Source organism: Gavia stellata, chromosome 3 (genome assembly GCF_030936135.1).
Source record: "Gavia stellata isolate bGavSte3 chromosome 3, bGavSte3.hap2, whole genome shotgun sequence".
Classification (NCBI taxonomy): Eukaryota; Metazoa; Chordata; class Aves; order Gaviiformes; family Gaviidae; genus Gavia; species Gavia stellata.
The window spans coordinates 82,727,924-82,744,794 of NC_082596.1; the positions used below are offsets into that span (position 1 = coordinate 82,727,924).

Below are 16,871 nucleotides of genomic sequence, written 5' to 3' on the forward strand. Positions count from 1 at the left end.
CAGTAACTCTGCCTTGCCAAGAAAAAGGAGGTACTCATTCACCAACCCAATTTTAGTTTAAGATTTTGGATGAGAACACAGCCTTTCTTTAAAATTCTCTCTGCTTCAGTTTTCCCTTCACTCTAATCTGTACCTTTTTAAGGTATTAGTCACTTGATTTAGAATACTGTGTCAAATCTATAGCCTGCATTACTGATCAAGTTCTGTCTTCTCAGTAAAAGCAGGAACAGCAAAAAATTTCCAAGGCAGCAGAACTAACTAAAAAAAAAAAAAACCCGAACAAATAAAAAAACCCAGAAAAGCAAAACACCACAGACAAATCCACGCAAGAATACACAACACATACCTCCACTGTGAAATGATCACTTTTCTAAGAGTCATGTAAATATCCCACTCCTTTTGAAGTGCTGATATGCCAACAGTACTACTTCTTCTGAACTTACTTCTTAGGGAGACTTTAGTACACTATTTTAAGAGGTCTAAATACAGTGTTAATTGACAAAGTGTCCCCCTACCATTCCCAGTGATATTATGCACACACCATTCACAGGAGAGGAAGAAAACTTGTATTAAAATCATGCTGATGAAAGCCACTGCTAGGGAATCCAGAGTAATCCTAAAACACAGAAGTGCAACTTGACTGTAACCAGCTGCAGCTGCCTTCACAATGAAGAGAAAGGCAAACAAATAGCAATTTTCCCGTGGCATACGCTCACAGTGTCCAGCATGCTATAGCCTGGGACTTCGTGAGCTAGCCTACACCTTGTGTGTAATTGCCCACCTCCTTACATGATGGTCAGAAGAGCTGGTAGGGTCATTGAAGATTTTAACATCTACAACACCAGGACCAACACTAGCACTGCTGCCTCAGCTCTTTAACAAGGAAGTTTTCTCTACACCTGCCTGTAACAATTCACCTGCCTAAGTGGGAGAGCATGCCTCCACTCTAGCCAATACATGTCTTGTGTCACTTTCCTTCAGCAAGATCATACGAAACATCTAGTACTCAATGGAAACAACAAAAGCTGACATCAATAGTACCTTCAGAGTTTTAATTAGGAAATCTTTAACAGATAATCATAAATTTTGATTGACATTCATCTAAATGTTACGGTAATTTTGAGAAATTTTTAGGTAACAAAAATTCATTAAATTCAACATAAAACAACTGCACTGTATATTATTAATCCAGCCCTGAGCTGGAGCATTAAGCAAGTACAGTCAACTTCAGAGGACAATATTAATCCCAGAGTTACATTTTGCATCAGTGCACTTTTTCAAACAATTATCACTTAACCTTCCCAGAATCACTGCTCTCAAATTTTCAGCTCAATAGTGCCAGCTAAAAGTCCAAAACACCCAGTTAACTTACATCTGGCACCACAAGTGAACACCTTCAATACACTCCATCTCAGGTTCTTAGATCTAGGATCATCTCTTGGCCTCGACCATTTTGCAGAACTGGAAACTGAAGATATTCAGACAAATGACAATGTCAACTGCCCCACAGAAATGGACTGCACAAAGATGGGCAGCAAGACTATGCATGCATCTTTATTCATAGCCATGACTACTTTGCCACATATTCCTTTTAAGGTATTTTATTTTTTTAAGTTAGGCCAACCATCATTTCACTAGAAAAGACAAGCTCCCTGCTCCTCTTCTCACAGACAGGAAGGCATGCCAGCATACAATACACATCCCCGTTTGATAGGTACCAAGTCCATTTCGTTAACAGAATTCTTGAGCCAGAAATTATTAAATCCCCCTTCCCAAAACCAGTTGTATGCAGCTCTCTTGGGAACTCAAAATCTGACTTGCACCCGGAAATGCATCTGCTTTGTAGCATTGTTACTCATTCCTGTCTTGAGCATCCACTTTGACTTCATCCTCTGCAGGTACTGCATATCACGCTGCTGAGCAAAGACTGCCCCTTCAGGGAGAGAGGAGAAAGAGAAAGAGGGATAAATGTTTGTAAGATTACTTACTACTTATATGCAAACCAGCTAATCTGTCCATTTAATTCAGCAGTTAGCTGTATGTTTTCCTTCTCATCCTGGCACACTTCTTTTCACTTTTCTCTTGGGACAGGACAGTTCCTTCTATGAATACCCATGACTGTGATTAAGGGACAAGGTCATTTTGCATTCCAGCGTGTGATTTTTTTTTTTTATTTCAAAAGTGGATATAGATCACTGCTCCCCAACTGAAAAAGTATTCCAACTGTCAAAGGATGGTTTCTGTTACATATTAAATAGCAGAGAAAGGATTATTACCCTAGAAACCAACAAATCTTAGGAAGTCACCAAGTATCACAAACATGCATGCTAATGAACTGAAGGGCTTGCACAGAAGCTGCAATGGATTTTAGACACAAACAACTTCCTATAACTTACTCCGCTTGGATGTCAAGAACGAAAAGGAACTGAGTGGAAGACAAACTGCTCCACAAAACCCCACAAATGTGAAACAAGTTCAACCTATTTAAATGTAACGATGACATCCTAGAATCTCCTCCTCTGCAAAAACCTCACATTGTCACTTACCTGTCTGACTTGTCCAGCCCAAAGCTCTGTACTGCTGCAGCACCCGACCCACTGCTTTCTTATTTTTCGCAACAGCCACTGTTCTTGACAGACCAAACCGTTGCTTGTAATATCTCATTAAAGAACGATGACCCACTCTTGCACCTGTTCAGAGGAGGCGATATCTTACTATGCGTAACAAAGCAGCTTCTGAAAGCATACTGTGAAAACTGTGGAAAATACCTATGCTGAGACATGCTTTTAAAAGGCCCAGAACCTTAAAAACTTTAAGACTCTTACAAACTCAATGTAATTCCTGTAAGAGCTGCTGTACTGCACTCTACCTTGAAGAAAAAAACCCAAAAAACAGAGTGCTGTTGTTCAAGAGGGCCTTAGCTCAGCTAACAAACAGGCAGTTATCAGAGAAGAACAGTTTAATTAGGGAATGAGCAGAGAGGCAATGCTATTTCAAGTAACCAGGGAAATAACTTGCTGGCATTCAGGAAATCTTCTGTAACCACAGAGTTGGCAGCACTTTTCAGAATGAAAGGGTTGGGGTCCCCTCATACAAAAAAAAAATGAAACAAAAAAATGCAAGCAAGAGTGTCAAATGCTACACAAGTCAAGAGTAAGGTTGTTTAAATAAATCAATTTCACTGAACTAGTTTATTAAATTAGCTACCAGCTGCCTCTCTGCTAAAACACTGCAGTAGATAACCTAAGTTATAGCCTCTCCGAGTTGCACTAAAACAAGATATGGAAACTCCTCGAGTATACCAATGAGTCACATGTTAATGAAAATGTAAAGTGGGCAGAGGAATCCCCTGCCTCAGTCCACTTACACATTAATGCTGAAGAAGCTGAATTTAGAAAACAACAAGTAAGAGCTCCCGGTTTGTTCAACCACTTAAGTAAGCATTTTCTATAAAACAACAGACAGGTCTTTAGGCTTGGTAGTGAAAATAATGGAAGGTGAGGACAAAACCCCAAAGACACTTAAACGTAAAATTACTTTGTCCCTTCCCAAACGAAAAAACTTACCACAATGACCTATGCTTCAGGTGACAGCTGCAGCTATAAGAAATGCAGAGTAAGTACATCGTAACACAAATCCTATGCCTACCTGAAGGAAGGATCAGCTCCATAGTGTCATCATCATAATCCAACTCCCTCTCTGCTGGGCGCTCTCCAGGCACCTCCGTGTCTTCCCCATCCTTGTGATCAGGGTAACTGCTCCTGTGGAAGAGTAGCAGCACATAGTTTATACATGGTGAGCAGCCACAGCTATCCAGACCCATTACACAAAAGAACTGCCGTGCACAGCTACAGCAAGCCATAATCATTGTCACGTTTCACCTACCTTGGTTTGAGAGTTCTTCCCAGTAGCACCCTGCCCTGAACAGAGGCTGAAGACAAGGACCACCCTCCCTCCATCTGGTTCTATAACCCACCACGGTTCTGCTGCTGCACTCTTAACAGCAATTTATGGTGAAAAGCCACCACCATGTGGCCCACCATCTCTGCACAGCTACTGAACGAGTGCTCCAAGAAGCTCCACTAAATCGACCCGTCACCATAATAGGAGGTATTTCTGACCAAAACGAACACAGCTTAGGACAAGTTACAGGAAGTTCAACAAGAAGCCTCTAAATCACAGCAGTCCTGTTGTTTAACTCCAGCTACTTAAAAAAAAAATCCACAGTAGGTATTAAGCCCACAGTCTGCCTAAAAGGTAATGGAAGAGACAGTTATGTTCTTTTATGATATTTGTTGGTGCACTGAATTCTGAACTCAGTAACAGCAAAGATACAAAATAGAATTCAAAATATATTTTCATGTAGGACTGGTATTAGTGGTCACAGGAGAGGAGAACCAGTCATGTTGTTAAGCTTACCTGGAAAAGTGGTGAACCAGCTACACAAAATAAGCATCAGAACCAGAAACAGGAATAAATGTTAAGAATTAATAATAGCTTCTGATGTAATGTTCAATCATCCTTCTGACTGTCCCCACCTGTGCTTCACTCAAAGAAAAGCATCCTCACCTAAAATCATAGAAGTCTGCAAATTCCAGGGCAGCATCTCCATCTGTGAAGAGTTTGCAGTGGCTTTTATCATTCATGTGAGCCTGTACAGCTTCTGTAGAGTAGAAGGATTTTCCCTTTTCATTGCACCAGATGCAGATTTTCCCAACACCAACTTTCTCTCCTGCAGAAAACATTGACGCTTCTATTGGTCTGAATAGAGCCTCCCTAGTCAAAAATTAACGTTTTGTGATGTAGGCTTCCCAGCTTGAAGGCAGACGGACTGAGGAAGAGCCTTGAGCTCTTCATTTCCAGAAAAGCCCTGCTGTTCCTATGCCCTGACCATATGGCTCCATCAAGGACAAGTCTGCGCATTTAAAGAATTCATACAACAAGGTATGGATCATTATGTATGCTCAATAACAAACTTCATACTTTCAATATAGTTTTCTATCTGATACCCCAAAATTATTTTATTCTCGTCGTTTTTTGTAGACTTCAAGGAAGATACATTTTCTCTAGCGTTTAGCTCTCTCACAAGTATTGTAAACCAATGAGGCAAATACTTATGACTCATTAGCAGGATAAGACAGTTCATATGCACATTTTAGCAATAGAGTTTTGTCCTAAATTTCATGTTAGCTGAACAACCTTCTCAACATTAGAAAACTACATGACACCTACAGGGTACATGACCACATGTTTGCTTAGTGAGGTTTTCTCTCAGTCTCCCGGGAAAGACTGTGGTCCTCTCTATGATCAAAATACTGAACTAAACAGCACTCAGATTTTACACAAAAGAAACCAAACACATTTAAAATAATATCCAAGTGAAAAATAAGCAGTAACAGTATATAATTGTCCTGATGAAAAAATCAGAGATTTACAGGCATACCCAGGTACTTGATAAGTCCTCTGAGATCCACAAGGTACTCTATGTCCGGAATGAAGAAACTGTGAGCTTTCGTCATATGTGCCACATTTTTTGTCAGAGATCTTGAATGGTGGGGACAGAACAAGCAGTCTGTGACTGGTATGGCCCCAACAGCAGGAGTGCTTTCAGCTTCTGCCTGGTCCTCCTCTTCTTCTCCCACACTTTCCATCTCTTCTTCAGAGCCAATGTCTTCATCAGAATCCACATCTTCCCAGTCTTTTAACAGAAGTTTAAAAAAGGAAAAAAATTTATTTACATGATTATTCTCCCAAGTAAAACAAAGTCCCAATTAAGTTAGAAAAGGTTATCATGGAAAATACAGCATTTTCTATTCTTACAGCTAAGTGCCACACAGGTACTTCCAGGTGCAAGAATATACCATTGCCAGTAAAACATTTCTTTGTAAGATGCACTGCAAAGCTCAAGTCTGCTCATAAAAAAGTTGGCAGATCCGATATTTTTTTCCCCTCTATTTTCTCAACTATTAACGCTTTATTGCTATTTCAAAGCCTTAAATTTAGTTCACCACAGCACAAGAACACATGTGTGCCTCATTAAAAACGATGTAAGTCTGTCAGAATCATGAAAATATTCATTTCCAGCAGTGAGGGAAAACACACTGCTGTTCACACATATATCTTTAACAACAGAGAAGAACAAAGCCAGCTGTTACAGGTATACAATGCTACATTATATGTTAGCATATACCAAGATATACTAACAATTTTATACATTTGCAAGATTACTGCAGAGCTCATTAATGGACGGATGAACCAGTGATCTGATTATACTGCTAGAGGGGTCTAGAAATCTTTTTTAAAGAGTTCAGATCTGGGGCAGTGAGCATTTCCCAGTACTCTGTTCCTACTGGTCCCCTTCCAACTGCCATGCACACATAGTGTTTGAGAACAGGGAACACAGTACTCCCCAGTGTTGTAGGCTGCTAATTAGAGATGTTTGCTAGAGGATATAGTTTAATGATTTTAAAAGCCTGACACTGAATTAACAGGACTGGTAGGAAATGTTCCTGGACAAACACTTAAAAGGAAAATTAACATTCAGAAACCTACTGAGATTTTAGCATTATAATTTATGACTAACGCATTAATACAAAACAGGTGCAAGATGGCTCCTTCTTTAGATGTTAAGATCCACGTTCAGAGGTGTAAGTTTCTCCTTCTGTAGAACAGATTCCCTGAATTGCAACTGAAATTTCACCAGCACAAAACTGCTGTAACAGATGTAATAACATGACACAATGGTTTCAGTAATGAAGCTGGCATAGTAGGGTCCCACTCCATTCATACCTGTCCCCTTGCTGCAGTTTAATCACCCCACTCAACTGCTCTAATAGATGCGTTTGGAGCTGCACTGTGAACTACAGCACTGAAAACATCCATGTTAAAAATAACCCTTTTCTGGGAATTCTGAAGCTCTGATCTTTTCAGTTGCCCACTTTCCAGGCTGACCTCCAACAAAGAGCTGTATCCACACAAGCGGTGAGAGTGAAGCAGCAGGAACAGACAGTTGGTGTGGCAACTCTTAAACCGATTTTAACATAGATGCTAACATGCTGAGAAGCTATGCCATACAGTGTCAGGCTAAGGAGCAAACTTTCTCCTCTGGTCTTGATGGTCAGAGAAAAACAAAACCAATCCCACTCCCAACTCCCTTCAACAGATCAGTAAAGTGATTGATGGGACAACAGCAAATGATCATGATTGGATTTCTGTTCATCTATTTTTCAGAAGTAGTTTTAGGGTAACCTTTTATGTTAGCATTCCTTAAAGGAAACTTACCCTGGAATTTTACGTGGGAAATAGTGCTCATATTAGTAACTGTTTATATTCAACTTTCATACGCATTAGTACCTTGTTAGTGTCTGAACTGCCAGCTGCGCAGAGTCCTTGACTGCAAGCACAGGCCAAGCTTAACTCCTTTGTTAAGCTGAAAATTTAATCAACAGGAAGACCTTTTGTGATGGAAAATGCTGTACTACTACAGAAACAGAAGGAGGCTTTACCATAAAACCAACAACTACACAGCTTACCCCAAGCTACCTCTTGTCAGTATGTTTATTGCCTTACCTTCTTCCATATCCTCTTCTTCCTCTGCTTGCTGTTTGGCCAGCTTCTTTGCTTGCCGTTCAAACCACTGTAGCCGTGGAGGTTTTTCTGATCGCTCTCTACTCTGTGATAAGCTGGTGCTTCCCGTAGAAACTGGAGAGCTGCTTGCATTACTAGGAGGTAAAGGCATCTTCTTTGGAGAGGAAGACGGCTGAGCTCTGATGGCTTGCTGAATAGCTGTGTTCATTTCATCTTTGTTTACACTCTCCGGGGCCAGCCCCTTTTCCAGGTTCTTTTCATTTAATGTTTTCACCTTCTTGCTGACAGCTTGAACAGCTTTCTTCTCCAACTCTAGGTGCTTCTTGGACTTCAGGTGATTCTCATAGGCGTTGAAGGTGGAGAACCTCTTGCTGCAAACTGTGCAGTAAGTGGCAGTGATTTTATTCTGCTCCTCTGCTACTGCTCTCTGGGCTAGGACTCTCTCTTGGAAATTCTCAGCAGTGACAGGAGGCATGTCAGCAACCTTACGCTTCAGGTTGTACCTATGCCAGTCAGTTTTGTAATGGGCACGCTGAATGTCAGCATCCTTGAAAGCCACACGGCAAGTGATACAAGTGTAGGTTGCCATTACTACAAAGTGGGGAAAAAATAATCATACTAATAAAGGCAAAGTAACAGCCACAAAAAATCCCAAACACAACATCCTGACAGCACCCATGTAAGGCGGCATGAGAGATACAGTTCTTGTACAGAATTAAATTTATTAAACACCAGCATTAGCAAACAGCATGTTATGTACTAGAAGGAGCAAAAAAATACAAGACTCTGATACAGTTATCAGAGATTACTTGTACCACAGCAGCACCAGAGCATCCCAGCTCTCAGCCCAGCACCCACTGTGCTTGTCAGGGCTCAGAAAGAACAAGAGGGTTCCCAACCCTATAAGGAGTGCTTCAAAAGCTCTGCGCTTTTTAATGAAGATCAGAAACTAGAGGTTCTTATCAAGCTCATGTTCTGCCACCATAGGTTTTTGAGGAGACTAACAATTGCTCCAAAATAAGGGTAAAAAGGGAAAATCTACTTTCACACCTATTTGCAATTTTCCACAGCCTTATCAAACAGAAAAAAGTTGCCACATCTTAAAATAAAAACTTCTCAGTTATTTTGGAGCAGTGTGCTTACTGTCGACAGCACTTCATCCCACAGAACTGTTAATCTGGAGATGCAGTCAGTCGTGCCTTGATCTAGTGCTTGAAACCGCTGCTACCTCTGGTCTTCCTCCACTGCCCACCACCTGGCTGAGCTGCATTACTGGGGCTGCCACAGGACAAATGTGTGACCTGTACAGTGACCTGTAACTAATGTTGTCCTTTCCAAAGCCACGCATTTTCTTCCTTTTTAGAGCTTACTGAAACTTAACCTTTTTAAACAAAGTTGATGGAATCTCTTGAACACCCCAAAAGCAAAGAGTAAAAAGCATGTTCTAACTGGAGATCACTAAAGCCACCCCCATTTTTAACCCATTTCTAAAAACTACGGTTTAATCTGGGGAAAAAAAGAAACAGTATGTCAAGAGGAAGGGGTCTGAAAACAGGTAGAGGAACAGCAGCCCCTCCCAGAAGGTACCAACAGAGAGGACCAGCAGTGAAACCCACAAATACTCAGGGAGTTGGAAGGTACTTTCTGAAACGCTAGTTCCCTGGAAGAACTGGACTCCTAATTTACCGCTTGCTCTGTCCATACTCCTACAGTGACAGAAAATACAGTAACAGAAAATAAGGGCCATGCTATTTTATTTGAAATACTGTAAACATCCATTCAGTGTAACAGATGCCTTTTGTTTCAGAGGAAAACATATTCTCTGCCCTTCGAGGGATCCCAACTGCTCTCTGAAGCACTTCCCTCCCACCTGCAGAGCTCCCTAACTCTATCCTAGCCCAAGCAGGTGTTTTACTGCCATAAACCAACTGATGCAGAATCACGTTTGCTGTTAAATCACAAACTCCTTGCAGAAACCTCAGGGACACAACAGTTTGATACGGTCTATTACAGCTAGTCAGTAGCTATAGGTTAGATTACCCTGTGGAATTAAAGAAACCCAAAAAAACAGAATAGAGAAAGAGGTATGTAACTGAGAAGATCTAGAACCATAAACCTTCATATCTGACTACTAAGGAGAGAAATAACACCTACAATTCAAGCTGCATAAAGCAGAAAAAGCAGCTATGGAATCCCACGTAGTTACGCCAGCACTTCCCATTACCCAGGTGCGCTTTCCCCCACCACTTTAACCCACAAAACTAAAGCACTGAATTTTCTCCTGCATGGGGCTCAGGAAAACAAAACTTGAGGCACTCACAAGCCTTCAGCCCAAGGCACTGCCAAGTCCTTCGAGACAGATCTCATTCTCCCCGCAGAGTCTTTATTACGCCTGATTTCAGCTACTTTTACTTGAATTTCAATTGAGCCGGTGTCCATAAGACTAACACACACAGAGGAAGGCCTAACTGAAGGCAAGTGTTTATTATACGGACGCCCGAAGTGACAGCACTACTTAAATCCAGGAAATAAAACACAATAAAAGAAAACGCAAGACGGGGCACAGACGGAAGCCGCGAGCCACCGGGCCGCCACCAGACGTGATTCAGAGCGGACTCACGGGGAGGCTCTGCCCTAAGGCAGAGCAGCCGACACCCCCAGGCCGCGCGGCCCACCCGTCGAGGCTCGGGGCCGGGCCGGGCCTCGTCCTCTCCGCTACCCCCCGGCGGAGCAGGGCCGAGCAGGGCCGCCCCGGCCCGACCGCCACCCTCCGCGCCACGCGGGAGCCCCCCTCCCCGCTGGCAGAACCCACGGGACACGCACCTGCCGCCCGTGGGGTGAGAGGTCCCTCCCCGCCTCCGTGCCGGTGCCCGTGGAGCGCGCGGCGCGAGCAGGAAGTCGCCTCGCAGCGCCAAGCAGGAAGGGCGGGCCGCCCCCTTCCGGCAGAGGGCCCGCCCCGCCCGGCGGCACCGCTGCTCCCGCCCCCTGCAGCCGCGGAGGCCCCGCAGCGCTCCCTGCCCTGCCCTGCCCGCGAGGCGGCCTGAGGGAGGCGGGGCCTCCGCCCCCCCCCCCCCCCCCCCCCCCCCCCCCCGCGCCTGCGCCGCTCCGAGAGCGCCCACGGCGGTCTGGGCCGCAGAGCGAGGCGGGAGCGGGGGCTCCGCTCCGCTCTGCGCCCTCCGCCCGCCTGAAAACCGCCGCTCCTTCGGGGCGGGCGGTCCGGGGTCCGCCTCTGGGAGAAACAGCTTAACGCGGTCCGGTCTGCGGCCGGGAGCCAACATCAGCGTCGGGCTGAGGGCGGGAATAAACAAGGGAGCGGCAGAAACCCCGCTGAGGGGGTTCGTGGTGCGGTGGGGTTTTTTCCCTATGTTGGGAACAAATATACAATTGGATACGATGAAAGATAAAAACTAACACATATTTATTAAATGGTTTTACAAACAATCAATATAATAATTCCATGTTTACAAAATAGTAATCAGGCTAGGTAAAGTGCTGCAAAATATTTTAAATAATGACGTTTTGTAATTTTCCAGTTTCTGGTTACCCACATAGGCGATGTTTACAGACTGTTACGCTGCTCGTGTGCTGAGAACAGACATGGGGACTACAGGGAATTTGTTCAGAAGGCTTAAACAGTCTGGAAGAAGTGCAAAATGAACAAAACACAAGTAAAACGACTATTTCTTCAGATCCTATTACTTTGGGTTAAAATTATTTCCCCTCCTCTGCGTAGAATATTTTTTTTTCTCACAAACAAACTGAAGAATGGTAAGTAGAAGCGTAGTACATACACATAAAAGCCCTGTCTGCTGCTGAAAATAGTTGCTTTTACGCTGGATTTGACACACGTAAGGCCACCGATCAAATGGCCATCACTCCGTCTGTCACTCAGAGGTACTCACGCAAGGGGAAATTTTCTGAGTATGAAGAGCTGAACTGCATCCCACAGATCGTGTCCTAAGACGCGTCGTTTTCTTCCGGCGGGGATGGGTGAAGAAGCCACTGCAAGGCGAGGGAGGTTGAGCACTTTAACCACGCTACTGCAAAAATACACGGCATCCTCCATTTACGACCAGGTAAGAACACACCAGATAACGCAGACAGAACTGACGCCACAGCACGATGTGTTACCCCACGGGCCCCTGCTCACATGTCCACTGTCCATCTACGCCCTCTACACTGATTGTATTGCCTTTTGACTGGAAATTGCAGCAAGCAGGCTTTCCATGGAACAAATGCATGGAACAAAGCTATGTGGTACCTCATGCTCGCTTGCCTTTCTTCCTGTCCATGTACTCAGTTTTGGAAGATGGGAAGGTGATGACCAGTGCTCAGTAGGAAAGATGCTGTGGACCATTCTGACAGGATTTTTTAAGTAACTGCTACTTTGTGGCTGCTGCTAGAATACAGCCAAATGAAGGTTTCTTGAGGGATTTCCAACTGAAGGCAGTGTGGAAGTGATCTCACCAAGGAGAGAAATGTTTTCTTTGTGTTCTGCTGTCAAACTGCTGGCAGTGGAATGTATCATGTCCGAGCAAAGTGTTTCTTACGTGCAGTTGTTTGGGAGGGAAGAGGTAATTTCCTGCAGAAAACTAAGCATCTTTCCACTACCTAAGGAGGAATATTAAATGTTACAGAACTACCTCCTTCCCATTACACAGTATTTAGGGGCTTGAACATAACTGACTACCACGAGAACAGAAAAATAAAATTCTAAAGACACTCAAATAAGCGATTATGCCCCTAAACTTCAATGATTTGCTCGTTCAAGTTTTGCTTTGTTTTTCTTTCTGGAAAAAAAAAAAAAGATACTTGTACTGGAGAAAAATCAATCTATTTTTCTATCTTGAAACCAGAAAATGGATCATTTACAAAAAGTCCGAGAAACTCCTCCAACTGCTTTTCCTTCATGATCTAATCTATTGTTCTAGAAGACTGCCCTGCGTTACGTACTTTTATAACCACAAGTATTCTTCATAAAGCAACAATAAAGTGCACACTGTTATAATGCCACCATTGACAGCCAGCTAGTCCCTCCCATCAATCTGCTCCAGAAAAGCCTGTGAAGGGTGGCTCCCTCCCACCTCTCCTAGTCCTGTAGCCAGTTTCCCCTCCTGGCACCAGTGCTCCTGTACAAGGAAGCACACAGTTGTCTGGGTGTCCTACAAAGCTTCATCAGCAACTTGGAAGTTGTACTCTTCTAACTATACAGATTGTCCTAAACATGCAGCAAGGAAACAAGGCTTTTAACTCATCTGAGAAATTTAAATGGCCTTTAAACTGACTCATTTCCCAGCAAAAGCTTCTTTTATTTTTTCAAATGGGAAGGACAGGCTGGGGGAAGCTAAAAAGGAAACTTAACAACCAACGCTGTGGAAGTGATGTGGCCATGTTTTTTTAATCGTTTCCAGAAACTCGCTTCTAATGTTAAGATGTTATCATTTCAAAAGCTGCATCTTGTGGGATCTATATCCAGCATCCACTTACTTTGTAATGGATTTGATAATGAAGGCACAGGCTTATTTTTTTACTGGTAAAGGACAGCAAACACAGTCAATATGCACTACTGACACAAAAGCACAAGCAATGATAAAGCTAGTGTCAAAAATTCTCAGCATCTTTCCTTTTACTACACTCTTTTTGGCCATCTGCCCATGTTTTCATCTCAGAAAGAAAAACAAATTAAAATGGAGTTAACTTTAAACACAGGTTTACCTACACATGTATGTTAGTGGAAGATTTTTATAATCTGTTGCTGTACTTTTTGAGGGTCCTAGATGACAGCATTCACCTCTTCAAATGCCAGCAAATGGAAAATCACTTGAGTAGTACTAGCAGCTGACATGGTCCCTCAACTTTGCTAACGTTTACATCACAGTAAAAAAACTAGCTTTACTTCTTCCTATTTCTTTGATTACTATTGCTTGGTATTACAATTCAATTCCATCACAGGTGAACAAAAAAGCCCTAGAAAAAGTCAACCAAGTTACCTGCTTAAGATCCCATGCCACTCACTGAGCATGTGTGGAGTTTAAACTGGCAAATAATTTAAACAAGTTCTTTTTTGTTCATTTTAAACGACATGCCAAGAAGAAAATTCAGAGTGTCTTCTATAGCAAATGACCTCACTGAATACTTTTAAATATCTTAAAAGATTCGGCTTGCAACACAACTTTTGTTGCAAGTGATGGCAGCTGTCCTGGGGAAAAAAAAAACAAAACAAAACCCACAGAATCTTGAATTAAGGAAGTGGCACCTAAAAAAACCTTTTTTTTTTTTTTTTTAACTCTAACCTCTATTCCGAACAATAACTACCCTCACCTCCTCCCAAAAGGTTGTTCAGTTTACATGATATTAACTCTTAAATATAAAAATGTGTTGGCTGACTTTACAAGGGCAATACTGCCAAGGACCAGACTCTGTCAAGGAACACAGCAGGTGGTCAGTCAAATAGCATGCCACTTTACAACTCTACAAGCCTAAAACAGCAAAAAACTTGGAAATGCATCACCATATCCAAAATAATTCAAAGGTTTTAAGTATGAAATCAAGTTCTTTGATAGTGTTGCACACATATTTAAACTAGAGCTGTGCTGGTTAATGTGTTTCATATACAGTAGATACATAATGCTAACTGCAGGGATTCATAGTTTTCAGTATGATTGAAGGAGGTGAGATTTAGTTAATCTCATTGCAGTCCTCTGATAACTTACCCTCGCTGTGTGAATCATTAATTGTATTCCACGGTTGGCAACCAAGAGTAAATAAACTGCCGACCTTGAAAATCTGGCTCAGGACCCCAAAATACATGGTTGGCAAAAAGATAAAACAAACCCCTCCCCCAAGTCTTTTGAACAACTGACCTCCAACACTCATCTGCAACCGAACAGTGGATAGATAATTCATTTCCATGCTATTACACTGAGGTATAACTACCAGAAACATTAAACTATCAGTATCAGCTGATATTTATCCATTTAATTCACTCTGCATAAGGGAAATTATTACAACACATCTAAAGGGATAGTTAAAGCTTACAGCTCAGAATTTTCCTTTTTTTTTTTGCATTTGATTTTTTTGTGTGTTTTATGTTTAATTTCTTCTATGTCACCAGCTGCAATTTCTGGGTTAATGACTTCCAAGCAGATTTGAAAGGAAGCCTGAAGATTTTTTCTTTTCCTGGGATTCTGCTTCTTGGCCTTGTGAAAGTCCCAATTCTTTCTCAATTTGCTCAAGCTCAGACTGGTCAAGCAGTTCAAAATCATCAGCTTCCTCTGTGTCTGTCTCCTCGCTCAAACTGGGCACTGCATGTGAGGGAGCTTGCTGTGCAGACTGCAACTGGTCTTTGATGGCAGCAGACACCGCAGCTGCGATGACATCCCCAGCAATTCCACTCATTAAATTAAAGGTTTGGTCACTGGTCAAAGGCAAGGAAAGCCCTGCAGTGGACGGTCTCTCTTTACTCTGTCTGGAAGCATGATCCACCTTGAAATAGGTTTGTTCTTTTTTTTGTTTCTGCTGGATGGGCATACCGATGCTTGAGTCATCATCATCATTTGTTCCGGCACCATTTTCTAAAGAAGGAAATTCTGACAGATCTCTAGCGAAAGCTTCTTCATGATCACTAGGTCGGTCAAAATCTATTCGAGGATTAACAGAAGGAAACAGTGTTAGCAAACACAAAAGGCTTCAGAAAAAAAGCAGCCAAATGTAAAAACGCAATTAGTAAGTGCTCCTATGAATACGTTTACTAATCCATAGTCTAGTAGTCTTCTGAAGTCTTAATGCAGACGTGCTTTGTGTGACATCTGAAATGAAATGGTTTTGAAGTTGTAAATCTAGTACCACAAATCACCTGGTATCAACCTAACTCAGAAAGTTATTTGAGAAAAACACCTTTTTTGAATGGTATACTAGCTGTATATGAAACAACCCATGCAAATCTTTAGGACAGCCAGTTCTAAATACACCAACCACATGAAGTCCTAAAATTTATAATGCAACAACAGGTCTCTAAACTCTTTTTCTTCACCATATATATAAATTACAAATATCTAAGCATGTATGAATGTATTACAAGCTTTTAATACACTTGTAGAATAAAAAAAAGAATGTTTATGTGTTTAAATAGAGATATGACACCAATGTAAAGGCTTAATTTATAACTTTTTCCTTTCTTGGCCAATGCTTGTGTTAAATAGGAAACAAAAAATGGAAACTCTACAGATGACCGGGATTGTTTCATTTTTTCAAGAGGCTAAAAAGCAGAACATAAACAAATAAAATATTAGATTTTAATGGCTGCATTAATGGCACAATATTTGTTATTAGAAATGTGTTAAAACATACTGTAGAATACATGGGCTGTGGAAGAGGCCTAAATGAGCATAAGGGAATACTTTGATCTAGTATTTTCATGAGAAGGTAAAAAATAATCGGTTTGAACTTACTTTCTAAGAAAACAAGCAATAGAAGCATACATAAGAGCTAAGGAAACGAATCCTAAAAATGTCTGATACGTCATTTTCTCCATTTTCTTTAGGAAAAACAGGCTGGGAAGGTGAGGAGGAAGGGTTGTGCTGTATGCAGAGTGGTGGCTCAAATGCACAGAGCTTTGATAGGAGATGAGCCAGTCCCTGGATGCATCCCAGCTGGTCTTGCATTTGTGTGTATGTCCCATTTGCTGAAATGCTCCGTAGGAGAGAAGAGTGGATGTTGTTTATTTTTCACTTAGCAAGGCCTTCCCACCTTATCCTTACAGCCAAATTGGTGAGCGAACTGGGTAAGTGCACTGTAAAGTGGATGGAAAATTGGCCTGTGATTGGTGATACAAGGTCCAACTGGAGGCCAGTTATTAGCTGTATCTCTCAAAGGTACTGAAGCCAACACTGTTCAATGTTTTTATTAATGACTTGGATGACGGGATGGAGTGCACTCGCAGCAAGTTCACAGGCAGAAAGGAACAGCTGTGGGGCAGATGCATTCGATATTCTGGAGGGCAGGGCCCTCAGAAGGACCTCAACAGGCTGGAGAAATGAACAGGCTGAAAAGAAACATCATGAAATTCAACAAAAGCAAATGTGAAGTCCTGCATCTGGAATGGAATACCCTGTGCAGCAGTACAGGTTGGGGGCAACGAGACAGAAAGCAGCTTTCAAGTAAAAGACCTGTGGATAGCAAGTCAGTGGTATGCCCTTGCAGGAAGGAAGGCCAACCACATACTGAGCTATACTAGCAAAAACAAAGTTAGAAAGTCAATGGAAGGGATTTTTTTCCCTCTATTC

The 16,871-nt window shown here is 42.2% G+C and overlaps 2 protein-coding genes across 2 annotated transcripts in view; both read right to left on the bottom strand.

Moving 5' to 3' along the window:
• Positions 1–1,140: 1,140 nt before the first annotated feature.
• Positions 1,141–10,478, bottom strand: ZNF622 (zinc finger protein 622). The gene is made up of 7 exons (XM_059815406.1): positions 10,411–10,478; positions 7,570–8,178; positions 5,444–5,698; positions 4,570–4,732; positions 3,649–3,761; positions 2,547–2,690; positions 1,141–1,933 (listed from the first exon to the last, which is right to left on the bottom strand). The coding sequence occupies exons 2-7, from the start codon at positions 8,174–8,176 to the stop codon at positions 1,806–1,808; spliced, it is 1,410 nt and encodes a 469-aa protein (XP_059671389.1). The 5' UTR covers positions 8,177–8,178; positions 10,411–10,478; the 3' UTR covers positions 1,141–1,805.
• Positions 10,479–11,912: 1,434 nt separating this feature from the next.
• RETREG1 (reticulophagy regulator 1) overlaps positions 11,913–16,871 on the bottom strand; it is a 69,116-nt gene continuing 64,157 nt past the window's right edge. Inside the window, exon 10 of the mRNA XM_059815492.1 lies at positions 11,913–15,227. Within this exon, the coding sequence (XP_059671475.1) occupies positions 14,716–15,227 (512 nt within the window). The 3' untranslated portion in view covers positions 11,913–14,715. The remainder of the gene's footprint in view (positions 15,228–16,871) is intronic.